The sequence below is a fragment of the Salvelinus sp. IW2-2015 genome, linkage group LG33 (genome assembly GCF_002910315.2).
Source record: "Salvelinus sp. IW2-2015 linkage group LG33, ASM291031v2, whole genome shotgun sequence".
Taxonomy (NCBI): domain Eukaryota; kingdom Metazoa; phylum Chordata; class Actinopteri; order Salmoniformes; family Salmonidae; genus Salvelinus; species Salvelinus sp. IW2-2015.
The window spans coordinates 25,375,120-25,390,966 of record NC_036872.1 but is presented as its reverse complement, the minus strand read 5'-3'; the positions used below and the strand labels follow the sequence as shown (position 1 = coordinate 25,390,966).

The 15,847-nt window shown below is 43.2% G+C and overlaps 1 protein-coding gene across 1 annotated transcript in view; it reads left to right on the top strand.

The window, feature by feature from the left end:
- Window positions 1-15,847, top strand: part of galnt9 (polypeptide N-acetylgalactosaminyltransferase 9) — a 145,187-nt gene that overhangs the window by 111,077 nt on the left and 18,263 nt on the right. Inside the window, exon 7 of the mRNA XM_023979384.1 lies at window positions 10,408-10,593. Coding sequence (XP_023835152.1) covers window positions 10,408-10,593 — 186 coding nt within the window. The remainder of the gene's footprint in view (window positions 1-10,407; window positions 10,594-15,847) is intronic.

The following is a 15,847-nucleotide window of genomic DNA, read 5'->3' as shown; positions in this document are numbered from 1 at the left end:
TAGCATCCCAACGCACCATATTTCAGCCTGCACAAACCACGTGATAAGTGTTAGCCAATTGAAAATCGACAGCCTCATTGACACAACTCTGCAATTAAGCAACAACCGTTAATAAAAAGTTAAAATATAATAAAAGTCTAAATATAAATGCACTTAAAATGGTCATAAGACAAACTCTTATTCCATCATGTAACCTTGCAAGAGTTTTACTGTTGAGGAACATTCRCACTTTTGGATGGGATTCCATGGTGCAATTATTTACTTAAGGCATCATGCCAAGATCTCAATGATTTTTATATACACTAGTTGACTGCTAGGGGGTGCTGGTAAAACCACTGTACCTCTACTCGGCACTCCCCCAACATTATAAAAAATATATATTTTGGAAGCTATAGAAATGCATTTATTAACGTCTACATTTGTTTTTGACACATTTATTCTATTACAGACACCTCAATATATACTTTCAAATATTATATGAAAAAAACATAAAATGGAGGAAAGAAATTTGAAGTAGAATTTTTTGAGATTACTAATGCTACTGTCRCCATTACAACAATAAAAWTACTTAAATACATGTTATTTTGTCCTTGAAACAATTGATTGAAATACTGTAGAAATCCAATCATTCCTATGGAGGACTGCTCCTACTGGTGGCTTCTAAGCCTCTCAATGTACAATACATAGCATAAGCAATCCAGGGTTTCTATGCACATTTCAAGATCTGCCCATCTGCGCAACATGCTCGCAATAACAAAGACCTCGAACGTGCCCACGTGTTGACACTGACGTCATACAACAGTGCGCAAAGAACAGGGTTGAGAAGAAGGTCAGTGTACAAAATCCAGACATGGAAGATAGGGTTGGGCGGTATTCATATTTTCATACCTTCATACCGTTCCTGTACTATACAGTACTGCCAACATAAGGGTCATTAGTCCTTTTCAAATGTAATTTTATTAAATTTTATCTACACACAGAACAAATTAAGGAACTGGGGGGGGAATTGATTGTCTGTTTGGTTTTAACCAAGAAGCTTTATCTTGCAAGTAGCCATTTAGCTAGCAAGTTAGCAAACCAAATGCATAGCTCGAGCTATCAATTAGTTGATAGTCATGTGTGCTATTGCTGGGCTGCATAGCAATCTGCTGCCTAAGTAGATCAGTGATCCGTAGAGTGAGGTTGGCCTCCTCTGGTATTTACTTTTTTTTGTTCACCTGAAATTATGCTTTAGTAATAATAGCTAACTTGTTACTAACCTTTATATTTGAGTTAGCTTTCTTATACACTTTAAAATTATATTAAATAAAGTGTTGATTCTTTGAAGTGAAGTGTTTAAACTTGTTTTAATTGTTAACTTAAAACTATTATTCAATGTTGATTCATCACAGATCACAATCCTGCAATAAAGAGGGGAAGGGAATCTGTCTCTTATTTGTCTGTGTTTCTGTGTTGTATTCTCAAATTAACATMACCTTTTTGTTCAATTGTAATCTCTGGATATCAGCCATGTGAACCCATTTTGCATTTGATGATAATGGCATGCAATGCCTTTGCAGCCATAGGCGTACAGTATAATGGTATTAGCCTTTAGGGCCTTTATGATTCACCACTGGAAAGTGCATCTGAAGCAGAGAATAGCTTAACTCACACATTGTTTACATATTGTTGAGCTATATGTTCTCAATTTAAAAACCAGTACCATACCAGTAGACAATGTAAATTAGGCTAATTATTATACCAGATGTTGTACATGCCTTGTGCTGACATGAAATTGTTTAGTGCGAATCCAACCCGTGTAATCTAGGTAGATGAAATGTCGAGGCAGGAGATGATGGGTCCTAGRTTAAAACGTACTACTACTACCAAGTTCAATGCCAGATACTTTTTTTCCCCAGAAGGTCTGAGTGGCACTAGGAAGTACCACTGTGATAATGAAGATGGTTTGCCTAAGACTACTACAACAATTACATTTTCTATGCTAAATGTGTTTAAATTGTAAAAGAAAGAACAGTTAGGCTTTAAGAAATACATTTTATTCAATGAGGCAAGCCAATGCAGAGATGGCACACAAAATACTTAAAATTTCACAACAATATAGTCTATTATTAAAGTTCAGTATGTTTACAGTATCATAAACAATATTTGTTTACATGTTGTTCCAAATTACATTTGATATATTCATACAAGTGTACGTAAATAGATTACTATGAAACTGTGTTTCTGTTCAATCAGCAGTTACTGTTACGTTCGTCGATGGAAGGATCGGACCAAGGTGCCGAGTAGTATGCGTACATTTAAATMTATTAAATGAACACCGAAAAAACAACAAATACAAAACGAAACGTAACATCTAGTAGGGCTAAACAGCACAGTACCAAAAACAAGATCCCACAAACTACAGGTGGAAAAAGGCTGCCTAAGTATGATCCCCAATCACAAACAACGATAGACAGCTGCCTCTGACTGGGAACCATACCCGGCCAACAAAGAAATAGAAAACCTAGATTGCCCACCCTAGTCACACCCTGACCTAACCAAATAGAGAATTAAAAGGATCTCTAAGATCAAGGCGTGACAGTACCCCCRCCCAAAGGTGCGGACTCCGGCCGCAAACCTGAACCTATAGGGGAGGGTCCGGGTGGGCATCTACCCTCGYTGGCGGCTCCGGTGCGGGACYCAGACCCCACTCCGCTTGTGGCTCCGCCAACTTCGGTGGCGCCTCTGGTGCGGGGATCGTCGCCGGAAGCTCCGGACCGTGACTCTTCGCCGGAGGAATCAAACCATGGATCATCGCCGGGGACTCCGGATCGTAGACCGTCGCCGGGGACTCCGGACCGTAGATCGTCGCAGAAGGCTCCGGACTGGGAACCATCGCTGGATGCTCCGGACTGGGAACCATCGCTGGAGGCTACGGACTGGGAACCGTCGCTGGTAGCTACGGACTGGGAACCGTCGCTGGAGGCTCTGGACTGGAAACCGTCGCTGGAGGCTCTGGACTGGAAACCGTCGCTGGAGACTCCGGACCTTGGATCGTCTCTGGAGGCTCTGGGCCATGGATCTTCACTGGAGGCTTCGGGCCATGGATCATCACTGGAGGCTTCGGGCCATGGATCATCACTGGAGGCTTCGGGCCATGGATCATCACTGGAAGCTTCGGGCCATGGATCATCACTGGAGGCTTCGGGCCATGGATCATCACTGGAGGCTTTGTGCGTGGAGCAGGCACAGGACGTAGCAGGCTGGAGACACGCACTGGAGGCCGGGTGCATGGAGCTGGCACAGGATATACTGGACCGTGGAGGCGCACTGGAGCTCTGGAGCGTAGAGCTGAAACAACGCGACCTGGACAAAGGACCACCTTCYCATGGCAAGTGTGGGGAGATGGCACAGAACGCACTGGGCTGTGAAGGCGCACTGGAGACACAGTCCGTATGGCCGGCGCAGGATATACTGGGCCGTGGAGGCGCACTGGAGGTCTGGAGCGTAGAGCTGSCACAACGCGTCCTGGACAAAGGACCACCTTCGTACGGCAAGTGSGGGGAGCTGGCACAGGACGCACTGGGCTGTGAAGGCGCACCGGAGATACAGCGCGTAGAGCCGGCGCAGGATATCCTGGACCGAGGAAGCGCACTGGAGACCAGGCGCGCTGWGCCGGCACCACCCGTCCTGACAGATGCCCACTTTCGCAATGGCAAGTGCGGGGAGCTGGCACAGCACGCACCGGGCTGTGGATGCGCACTGGAGACACAGTGCGTATCACCGCAAAACATGGTGCCTGCCCGGTCACACGCTCCCCACGGTGAGTACGAGGAGTTGGCTCTGGTTCAAACCCTGGCTCCTCCAACCACCCCGTGTGCCTCCCCCAAAACATTTTTGGGGGGCTGCCTCTCGGGCTTCCGTCGTGGTCGTGAACCCCGGTGTCGTCGTTGTTCCWCCTTCGCTGCCTCCGTCTGCTCCCATGAAAGGCGATTCTTTCCGGCCTGGATCTCCTCCCATTACGTGCATTACCGCAAAGAGAAGTTTCAATAGTGCATTACCACAGAATGTTCATCTGTGAAGTGCCTGTGCTTTAATYGAGGCAACATTGAAGATTAGTGTGTGTTTGTTTGATTAAGTTTGTGTTTGTTGTTTGAAACCTAATCATTGATCAGTAAAACGAGAAGTCATCCATTAGTGAATGCATTACAACGACATCCACAGACTCACAATGAAAGCAAGTAGTTGGTACGTTGTAGCCATGCAGGTGCGTATTGGGTAAGTAATGGTAATGGGGCTGATTGATTTCTTAGTCCAGAGTCACTCCAAGGTCCACTGCTGTTTAATCTAAGAGAGGGTTTACAGCCAATCTGGGTAATTATGGAGGTTGGTTGAGTGAAAGGAAACCATTGAGGGTGTGATATGGAGGAGGTGAAAGGTTTTTCACAACTATGAAATGGGTCAAAAAGCATCCATATTAATTCAGTGAATGAAACATTAAATTAAACACACACTCACATAAACTTGAATGTTACTGTAAATGTAAATTATGGTAACAACAACTTTATTAATATTTGATGTCTGTAATTTCCATGAACATGTCACACTGTACCATATGGCTCGGTGGCTCAGCGGCTCCAACATATTACCTCGATGAATTTCACAGACCCACTTATCAGCAAGAATTTGTTTGGCTTATTTGAGTATTTGCACAGCATACTATATTAGTATAGTGCTTGTCACACTATCGCTCAAATACCTCTGCGTAATGTGTGGTGAATCACAACAAGTTAAAACATAAGCTGCCACAAACTGCTAGGGAAAAGATGGAAGCGTATATGCTCTGCATAGCAGCAGTCTTTTTGGGGTCATACACTTACAGCATACACTATATGTCCCCTCTGGGCACAAATGATGCGTCAGAAACGCAGCCAAACCAACATTTCCTAATGAGAGCATACTCAATGTGTCAGTGGAAGGCCCTGGTGAATGCAATGGGTTTATTTATTTATGTTTATTTATGCAACCCTGTCCAACAGAAAGATTCCAGATAGAACTTTTGACGCAATTCATCCTGACTAGGGATCCATCTATCAATCGAATTTGAGCAATGACCTTTATCCTCCTGCCTCAATTCTCTCTGCTATGCCTTATACCCACATGCACTCAGTGGACCACCATGCATCGTTGCATGTGGTTTGGTATGAAACCACCTTATGTTTGACATAAAGCAAAGTGTAAGTCCATGCTAGCACAAAATATGCAACATTAGCAGTACACCTACAGTATAAAGCCCCCATCATGTCAAGCATTCCTTACTAACCCCTCCAAAACAATGGTGACGTCACTGCTAGTCAAAAACAAAATTCTCCCTTAGGGAGGTGAATCATTAGTATGTCATTCAAATGCACTGAAAAAAAATATGAACACAACATGCAACAATTTCAAAGATTTTACTGAGTTACAGTTCATATAAGGAAATCAGTCAATTGAAATAAATAAATGTGGCCCTAATCTATGGATTTCACAGGACTGGGAATACAGATATGCATCTGTTGGTCACAGATACCTTACAAAAAAAGGGTAGGGGCGTGGATCAGAAAATCAGTCAATATCTGGTGTGACCACCATTTGCCTCATGCAGCGCAACACATCTCCTTCGCATAGAGTTGATCAGGCTGTTGATTGTGGCCTGTGGAATGTTGTCCCACTCCTCTTTAATGGCTGTGCGAAGTTTTTTGGATATTGGCGGGATCTGGAACAGACTGTCGTACACGTCGATCCAGAGCATCACAAACGTGCTCAATAGGTGACATGTCTGGTGAGTATGCAGGCCATGGAAGAACTGGGACATTTTTAGCTTCCAAGAATTGTGTACAGATCCATGCGACATGGGGCCATGCATTATCATGCTGAAACATGAGGTGATGGCGGTAGATGGCATGACAATGATCTCGTCACGGTATTTCTGTGCTTTCAAATTGCCATTGATGAAATGCAATTGTGTTCGTTGTCCGTAGCTAATTCCTGCTCATACCATAACCCCACAGCCACCATGGGGCACTCTGTTCACAACGTTGACATCAGCAAACTGCTCGTCCACATGACATCTGCCCAGTACAGTTGAAACGAGGATTTATCCGTGGAGAGCCTACTTCTCCAACGTGCCATTGGCCATCGAAGGTGAGCATTTGCCCACAGAGGTCGGTTACGATGCCAATTTGAAGTCAGGTGAAGACCCTGGTGAGGATGACAAGCACGCGGATGAGCTTCCCTGAGATGGTTTCTGACAGTTTGTGCAAGCATTCTTCACTTGTGCAATCCCACAGTTTCATCAGCTGTTCGGGTGGCTGGTCTAACTTGATCCCGCAGGTGAAGAAACCGGATGTGGAGGTCCAAATCTTACTGTGATTACACGTGGTCTGCGTTTGTGAGGCTGGTTGGACGTACTGCAAAATTCTCTAAAATGTCGTTGGAGGCAGCTTATGGTAAAGAAATTAACATTCAGTTCTCTGGCAACAGCTCTGGTGGACATACCTGTAGTCAGCATGCCAATTGCACGCTGCCTCAAAACTTTAGACATCTGTGGCAGTGTGTTGTGTGACAGAACTACACATTTTAGTGGCCTTATATTGTCCCCATCACAAGGTGCACCTGTCCACTGATCATGCTGTTTATTCAGCTTCTTGATATGCCTCACCTGAGAAATTCTCGCTAACAGGGATATAAGGACATTTGTGCACCAAATTTGAGAGAAATAAGCTTTTTGTGCGTATGGAACATTTCTGACATCTTGTATTTCAGCTCATAAAACATGGGACCAACACTTTACATGTTGCGTTCATATTTTTGTTCAGTGTACATCTTTGTATTTCGGTACGATAACTTTCTCTGGTGGAGCTCCATGATTTCTTCAGGGTATTTTTCTGCGGCATACAGGCAGTTGTCTGTCTCCTTGTATTCTGAGAATGATGTAAATGTTGGGTTCAGTGGAATGTTAATGGTTTGGAACATCTGTTATGTTGTGATGATCGTTATTAAGAGACTCTCAGGGTGCCGGTGGCTCTGCAGTTTAAAAGACAGGAGAAGTTCATTACCATATGCTGTCGTCTCTAATGTCTTTCTGCTCTGGACAGAGTTTTCATTTAAGCTATTTCTTTCTCTCTCTAGTTGTGACTAGTTGTGACACTTTCTTTTTATGCTGTAACTTTGTGTCTGGGCAAGAGTCACAGCATTTTTTCAGGCTGTATTCAATCAATACTTTCGGCAGTGATGGATGTTTTTCTCCAGGATGACACGCATTTACTGTCTAGTTTTATGTATTACCCCTTATGCACAGGCAGACACTATTCGGGAGTAATCCAGTGTCAGGGTTTATATGTGTCACAGGAAGTTTTCCAGGGACACTCATATTTATGGGCCATTCCAACACACACCCATTTATTAGGCCCSTTTTTGCCTACTTCAGCAGAAAATAATGGCCCGTGCAACCTAATTGCTGCATCAAGGAAAAGCACTCCTTTGTAAAAAGATAAACAAGGAGGCAGCTATAACAGCGAACAAGAAATCCTGCAGATACAAATGTTTTCTCTGTCAGAGCCATTTACCATTTGCCATTATGGAAGATCAGTGATGTTGCTTTGCCTGTAACAGGCTTTGGTCTAGGGTAGATAGATCTATTTATTTGACCATTTGAAACCTCTTACGGATCCGCCCCTTTTTTTACAATTTTCGCCTAAAATGACATATACAAATCTAACTGCCTATAGCTCAGGACCTGAAGCAAGAATATGCATATTTCTGATACCATTTGAAAGGAAACACTTTGAAGTTTGTGGAAATGTGTAATTAATGTAGGAGAATATAACACATTAGATCTGGTAAAAGATAATACAAAGAAAAAAAACATGTTTTTTTATTAAATTTTTTACCATCAACTTTGAAATGCAAGAGAAAGGTGTCACGACTTCAGCCGAAGTCGGTCCCTCTCCTAGTTTGGGCGACGTTCGGCGGTCGACGTCACCAGCCTTCTGGCAATCGCATATCCACCTTTCATTTTCCATTGGTTTTGTCTTGTCTTCCCTCACACTTGGTTTCAATTCCATCAATTACATGTTGTGTATTTAACCCTCTGTTTCCCCCATGTCCTTGTCCTGAATTGTTTCTTGTAGTGCTTGTGTATGTTATGCTGGTGGATACCGGGTTTTGTTTGACCCATTCATTTATTGTTCTGTTTACGGTGGTTTTATGTTTATTAAACGACACTGTTGTAAATCAGTTTTCTCTCTCCTGCGCATGACTTCTCTGCCGCCAGTACGCACCCCGTTACAAAATGCCATAATGTATTATTCCAGCCCAGGCACAATTMATATTTTGGCCACTAGATGGAAGCAGTGTATGTGCAAAGTTTTGGACTGATCCAATGAACCATTGCATATCTGTTCAAAATGTTGTATCAAGACTGCCCAAATGTGCCTAATTGGTTTATTTATACATTTTCAAGTTCATAATTGTGCACTCTCCTCAAACAATAGCATGGTATTCTTTCACTTTAATAGTTACTGTAAATTATACAGTGCAGTTAGATTAACAAGAATGTAAGCTTTCTGCCTATATCAGATATGTCTATGTCCTGGGAAATGTTCATGTTAGTTACACCCTCATGCTAATCACATTAGCCTATGTTAGCTTAACCGTCCCATGGGGGTTGGGGGGACACCGATCCTGTAGAGGTTAAAACATAATACAACGACACGTGGATAATGCATTTGAAATCATCGAGGATGACACAAAAAAGTTGTGGTCCTTTTAAAATGGTGACTGCACGTCCTGATTTGGCCTCGTTTTGAAGATTGCTCATTAAGAAATGCTAGCTGCAATGACTGAAGCTAATTGAGAGTTATCTTGGGGGTGTGATTTGATGTGGGTGTGTTATGTTCGCATATTGTACCCTGACAGGTACGGTTGTTTGTCCCTCCTGAGTCAACATAGCAACAACATAGCCACTTCCTCAAAATAGTCACTTTCTTAAAATAGTCAGAATTATATCTAAGATAAATCAAGAAAGCTGTAATTAATTTAGACGTTTTTGCCAAGGAGGTCCTAGTAATGCAGTTTTACATCTAGCAAAGTGTTTGGTGCAGTATTTTTTAAGTAAAAAAAAGTGCTAAAATGCACTGCATACAGTCTATTGAGTCAGGACATTCTGTCTGTGCACTCAAGACTGATTTCTGAGAACAATAACATGTCTGCAAGCTGTTAAACTATCGTAAATAAAGCACAAGCTACACGCTATTTATCAGTGCCCAAAATCACTTGCTAGCTAGCTAAGTTTCAACTCTGTGTTTGTCAATGAAGCTAGCAAATAGTAGCCAGTAGGCACATTGAGCAGCCAGGCCACAATCAGATTATCAAGTCATTGGTGAGTGGCGACGTTTGTGCTTCAGTGCCGTTTAGTTTTTTACAACTTTCTCACTTACCGGAGTGTGAGTCTGTCAGGCAGTGTTTCATAGGGAATCATGTTACAAAACAGGTCGTGGGAGGACACAAATGCTCGCAAATGGGAAGTTACAGTTGTGATTGTCTCAATTCTCATTTTGCCCAACAAATGGGCAGACTAGAGCGATTGACACTATCAAACACAAAAGGAAGTGGCCACTCCGTAAAAGGCTTAGTGCCAAGGGTGATTTCAACATAACATTGGGGACGTGTTGTCTTATGTAAACTAAACAAGTCTGAGGCACTGCGTAATGGGCAAGTCTGTCTCACTGTCTGGAGGTTCTGGCTGCTATGATTGGATAAAGCGCACAGCTGATAGAGCGCAATCAGCACAGCTGCTTCTCTTGTGTTAGTGGGCATTGGGCAAGTGGGCATGATCATAGTTCATACCCAACCCTCCAGTAAGTTTTGACAAACACAAAACTCAGTTTTGGACGAGACTGACTTTATTACCAAAYTTATCCTATTTACACTTTGTAGTAAATTCTGACACTAGTTTGAATGTTTCTGACTCATACCGATGCCAGACAGGCTGTTTAAAACTAAAGAAGATGGTTAAAAAATGTACATACATAAACATAGAAGGCCTAGGCTACACAGTAGAGCTAGCCTACTAGGCATACTTGGGTTACACAAATAACACACAACAAAATAAAGGACAAGATGACATTGTCATAGCCATAGAGCAGGACTCCCTCAGAAGATCAGTGATCACAGGCTCCTAATCTGAGTTAGATGATGGCTTGATGATGGTGATGCCAGGTGATGCTTGATGATGCTGATGCAGTTGATGCCACATGAGGGTGATTCAGTTTGCTTGCCAGCTCTGATGTTATCCTCGGCCTCTGTCTAGCCTTTGATGCCTTGTGATGGTGATGGAGTTGGCATACTGCAGGGTCACTGTCTTCTCTCTGCTGTTCTCTCCTCTAGGTGTGGCAGTGTGGGGGGAGCATGGAGGTGCTGCCCTGCGCCAGAGTGGCGCACATCGAGCGGACCAAGAAGCCATACAACAACGACATTGACTACTACGCCAAGAGGAACGCCCTGCGGGCCGCCGAGGTCTGGATGGATGAGTACAAGTCCCACGTCTACATGGCCTGGAACATCCCCATGAATGTGAGTGTAACCATAGTCTCACAGCACCTGACCTATGAAGAAACCTAGAATGGCTAGAGTCATGGCTTTTGTATCCATAGAAAAATAATTACATTATATGACACAACAGGCATTCTATTGCTAATCTAAAGGAACCTTGCTTGAGACCTGAAGACTTGTGGTTCACAACGCAGCTGGTCACAAGAGCCTGGCTGGTCTTACACCCCACCCATTCATCCATCCCATCCTCACCACTTGTTCATTCAGACCAGCAGCCTGTTCTGTGCCGAGCGGGGTGGGCCCCTCTAGACAGACTGCTAGGCCTCAATGGATATTCAGATTTCATTCCACTCAACCTTCAGAGCAGCTCAGTGAGATCTGAACGACGACGTCAGGCTCTGAGTGGTGGAGCGGAGTGAAGAGCTGAAACCAAATGAATGACTAATTTAATCAGTGCCACTTTCATACACATCAGTTAAGACGTAATTGCTTTCAAGGGCCTTTGAAATAGGCATGGAAAATAATAAACAGCTATTTTCAATAATAAATAAAAAGGGATTAATGGAGAATACTAATTGCCATGTCTAGTAAAGGAGTACTGCAATGATCTGAGTGGCACAGTGGGCGGTGACAATGCTTTAAAACATAGCCTGGTAGTAATTGTAATGTTTTCAAGACATTATTGCCATTAGAAACAAACTTTGGAGTGTGTTTCACTCAAACAAGGCCTCCTGCACAGGGGCACATTACGTTAATGATCCCAGGGAAGCCAATTKTTTTGTTAATATGGCAGAACGGTCATTCAAAACACAGGGAGAGGCACAATGGATACAGGCAAGAGGACAGTAACTAAGACAGCACCCTATTAACAAACTGCCTCATCGCCCAACATTCTTCGTCCAATGTAATTACGAACACAGTTGTACAGTGCTCTATTAACCCTCTGTCCCATGGTGCAGAGTTATTTTGTGCATAATGCTATAACAAATATATCTCCCATTACCAACACCACACACACAGGATCACATAGTCTTGTTATTGGTTAGAGAGGCTGGAGGAGAACGCTATTACTCTGTGGCAGGGTCTGATTCACTGTGATTACCACCATCATGTAGTCCAAACAACATCTCTCAAATGGAATGCATCTGTTATAGCTAATAAAAATAACAGAGGACAATGCCAGGGCTCATTATTCACAGATATTAAAATACGGCTGATACCTGTGGCTGGATGTAGTGAAGTATGCTTAAAGGCCCATTGCAATCAAAACATGAATTGCCTGTGTTTTGTATACACTGAGTGTACAAAACACAAGAAACATCTTCCTAATATTAAGTTGCAACCCCCTTTGCCCTCAGAACAGCCTTAATTTGTCGGGCATGGACTACAAGGTGTCGAAAGCGTTCCACAGGGATGCTGGCCCATGTTGACTCCAATGCTTCCCACAGTTGTGTCAAGTTGGCTGGAAGTTCTTTGGGTGGTGGACCATTCTTGATACACATGAGAAATTGTTGAGCGTGAAAAACCCAGCAGTGTTGCAGTTCTTGACACACTCAAACCGGTGCGACTGSCACCTACTACCATACCTTTTCAAAGGCACCAAAATATTCTGTCTTGCACATTCACCCTCTGAATTGCACACATACACAATCCATGTCTCAATTGACTCCAGGCTTAAAAAAATCKTTCTTTAACCTTTCTCCTCCCCTTCATCTACACTGATTGAAGTGGATTTAGGTGACATCAATAAGGGATCATAGCTTTCATCTGCATTCACCTGGTCAGTTTATATTATAGAAAGAACAATGTTTTGTACACTCAGTGTATATTTCCACGCTATGAGGTTGGAGTAATACTCAGAAATTGTGAACATGATGATAATGCTTTTTTATTGTAAGAGCTGTTTGAAAATACCTCCTGAAATTTCAGCCTGTTTTGGTGGGATGGAGTTTTGGCCTTCCTGGTTACATCACAAGACCAATAAGAAAGAGAGTTCCAAACCTCTCTGCCAATAACAGCTAGTTTTATGTTTCCCCCTCCCCACTTAAGAAATTGCTCTTTGCTAAGAAGCTATTTATGTTTTCTTTTTGGCAATTTTAATTATAAACAATCACAGTAAGGTACTTAATTGTTACCAACAAATGATTTGATATTTATGGTTTAGAAACAGCTGCGGTCCAAACAGAAACAGGCTGCAGTACAAACACTTAAAAGACACACCCTCATCCACTTACCCTCGCCTTATGCCCTTGGGGAATCCCCGTCGCCATCTTGGAGGGCGGTCCAAATGATTGGCCAAGCAAGGGAAGCAACATAAGCCCCTCAGCCCTCGTTTTCAGTCGGCTTTGCAAGTGTACAATTATGTTCACTCCGGGGCCTGAAACTCCCCGTAATTCAATTTGCGACGATTGTACATCCGCTAAGAAAAGTCTGCGAAAACGTAAAAACAACATCAATGGAGAAGTCAACGTACAAGTGTAAGTAAAAACAATTTTGGAAATTGTAGAAATAAAACATTTTTCTTCTTCAGAAGTTCCAGCAAGGCAGGCTAACGTAAGTTAGCTAATACATTTGCTAGCTATCACACAGTAGGCATATATTAATAATTATATATGTAATATAACTTCTTATGGCTGAAGGGGCAGTATTTTTATTTATTTTTATTTTATTTAACCTTTATTTAACCAGGTAGGCAAATTGAGAACACGTTCTCATTTACAATTGCGACCTGGCCAAGATAAAGCAAAGCAGTTCGACACATACAACAACACATAGTTACACATGGAGTAAAACAAACATATAGTCAATAATACAGTGAAAAAAATAAGTCTATATACAATGTGAGCAAGTGAGGTGAGATAAGGGAGGTGAAGGCAAACAAATATATGTATAAATAAATAAAAATATAAAAAGGCCATGGAGGCGAAGTGAAGTAAACACAGCAAGTAAAATAAAAAATAAAAACACTGGAATGGTTGGTTTGCAGTGGAAGAAAGCGCAAAGTAGAGACAGAAATAATGGGGTGCAAAAGGAGCAAAATAAATAAATAAATACAGTAGGTAAAGAGGTAGTTGTTTGGGCTAAATTATAGATGGGCTATGTACAGGTGCAGTAATCTATGAGCTGCTCTGACAGCTGGTGCTTAAAGCTAGTGAGGAGATAAGTGTTTCCAGTTTCAGAGATTTTTGTAGTTCGTTCCAGTCATTGGCAGCAAGAGAACTGGAAGGAGAGGCGTCCAAAGGAAGAATTGGTTTTGGGGGTGACTAGAGAGATATACTGCTGGAGCGCGTGCTACAGGTAGGTGCTGCTATGGTGACCAGCGAGCTGAGATAAGGGGGGACTTTACCTAGCAGGGTCTTGTAGATGACCTGGAACCAGTGGGTTTGGCGACGAGTATGAAGCGAGGGCAGCCAACGAGAGTGTACAGGTCGCAGTGGTGGGTAGTATATGGGCTTTGGTGACAAAACGGATGGCACTGTGATAGACTGCATCCAATTTATTGAGTAGGGTTTTGGAGGCTATTTTGTAAATGACATCACCGAAGTCGAGGATTGGTAGGATGGTCAGTTTTACAAGGGTATGTTTGGCAGCATGAGTAAAGGATGCTTTGTTGCGGAATAGGAAGCCAATTCTAGATTTGACTTTGGATTGGAGATGTTTGATGTGAGTCTGGAAGGAGAGTTTACAGTCTAACCAGACACTAGGTATTTGTAGTTGTCCACATATTCTAAGTAAGAGCCGTCCAGAGTAGTGATGTTGGACAGGCGGGCAGGTGCAGGCAGCGATCGGTTGAAGAGCATGCATTTAGTTTTACTTGTATTTAAGAGCAATTGGAGGCCACGGAAGGAGAGTTGTATGGCATTGAAGCTCGCCTGGAGTGTTGTTAACACAGTGTCAAAGGAAGGCCAGAAGTATACAGAATAGTGTCGTCTGCGTAGAGGTGGATCAGAGAATCCCAGCAGCAAGAGCGACATCATTGATGTATACAGCGAAGAGAGTCGGTCCAAGAATTGAACCCTGTGGCACCCCATAGAGACTGCCAGAGGCCCGGACAACAGACCCTCCGATTTGACACACTGAACTCGATCAGAGAAGTAGTTGGTGAACCAGGCGAGGCAATCATTAGAGAAACCAAGGCTGTCGAGTCTGCGATGAGGATGTGGTGATTGACAGAGTCAAAAGCCTTGGCCAGGTAATGAATACGGCTGCACAGTATTGTTTCCTATCGATGGCGGTTAAGATATCGTTTATGACTTGAGCGTGGCTGAGGTGCACCCATGACCAGCTCTGAAACCAGATTGCATAGCGGAGAAGGTATGGTGGGATTCGAAATGGTCGGTAATCTGTTTGTTGACTTGGCTTTCGAAGACCTTAGAAAGGCAGGGTAGGATAGATATAGGTCTGTAGTGCTGTTAGGGTCAAGAGTGTCCCCCCTTTGAAGAGGGGGATAACCGCAGCTGCTTTCCAATCTTTGGAATCTCAGACGACACGAAAGAGAGGTTGAAGAGGCTAGTAATAGGGGTGGCCACAATTTCAGCAGATAGTTTTAGAAAGAAAGGGTCCAGATTATCTAGCCCGGCTGATTTGTAAGGGTCCAGATTTTGCAGCTCTTTTAGAACATCAGCTGACTGTATTTGGGAGAAAGAGAAATGGGGAAGGCTTGGGCGAGTAGCAGAGGGGAGGGCAGTGTGTTGTCCGGGTAGGGGTAGCCAGGGTGGAAAGCATGGCCAGCCGTAGAAAAATGCTTATTGAAATTCTCAATTATAGTGGATTTGTCGGTGGTGACAGTGTTTCCTATCTTCAGAGCGGTTGGAAGCTGGGAGGAGGTGTTCTTATTCTCCATGGACTTTACGGTGTCCCAGAACTTTTTTGAATTTGTGTTGCAGGAAGCAAATTTCTGCTTGAAAAAGCTAGCCTTGGCTGTTCTAACTGCCTGTGTATATTGGTTTCTGGCTTCCCTGAAAAGTTGCATATCACGGGGCTGTTCGATGCTAATGCAGAACGCCATAGGATGTTTTTCTGTTGGTTAAGGGCAGTCAGGTCAGGAGAGAACCAAGGGCTATATCTGTTCCTGGTTCTAAATTTCTTGAATGGGCCATGCTTATTCAAGATGGTGAGGAAGGCATTTAAAAAAAATGTCCAGGCATCCTCTACTGACGGGATGAGATCAATATCCTTCCAGGATACCCCGGCCAGGTCGATTAGAAAGGCTGCTCGCTGAAGTGTTTCAGGGAGCGTTTGACATGATGAGTGGAGGTCGTTTGACGCTGCCCGC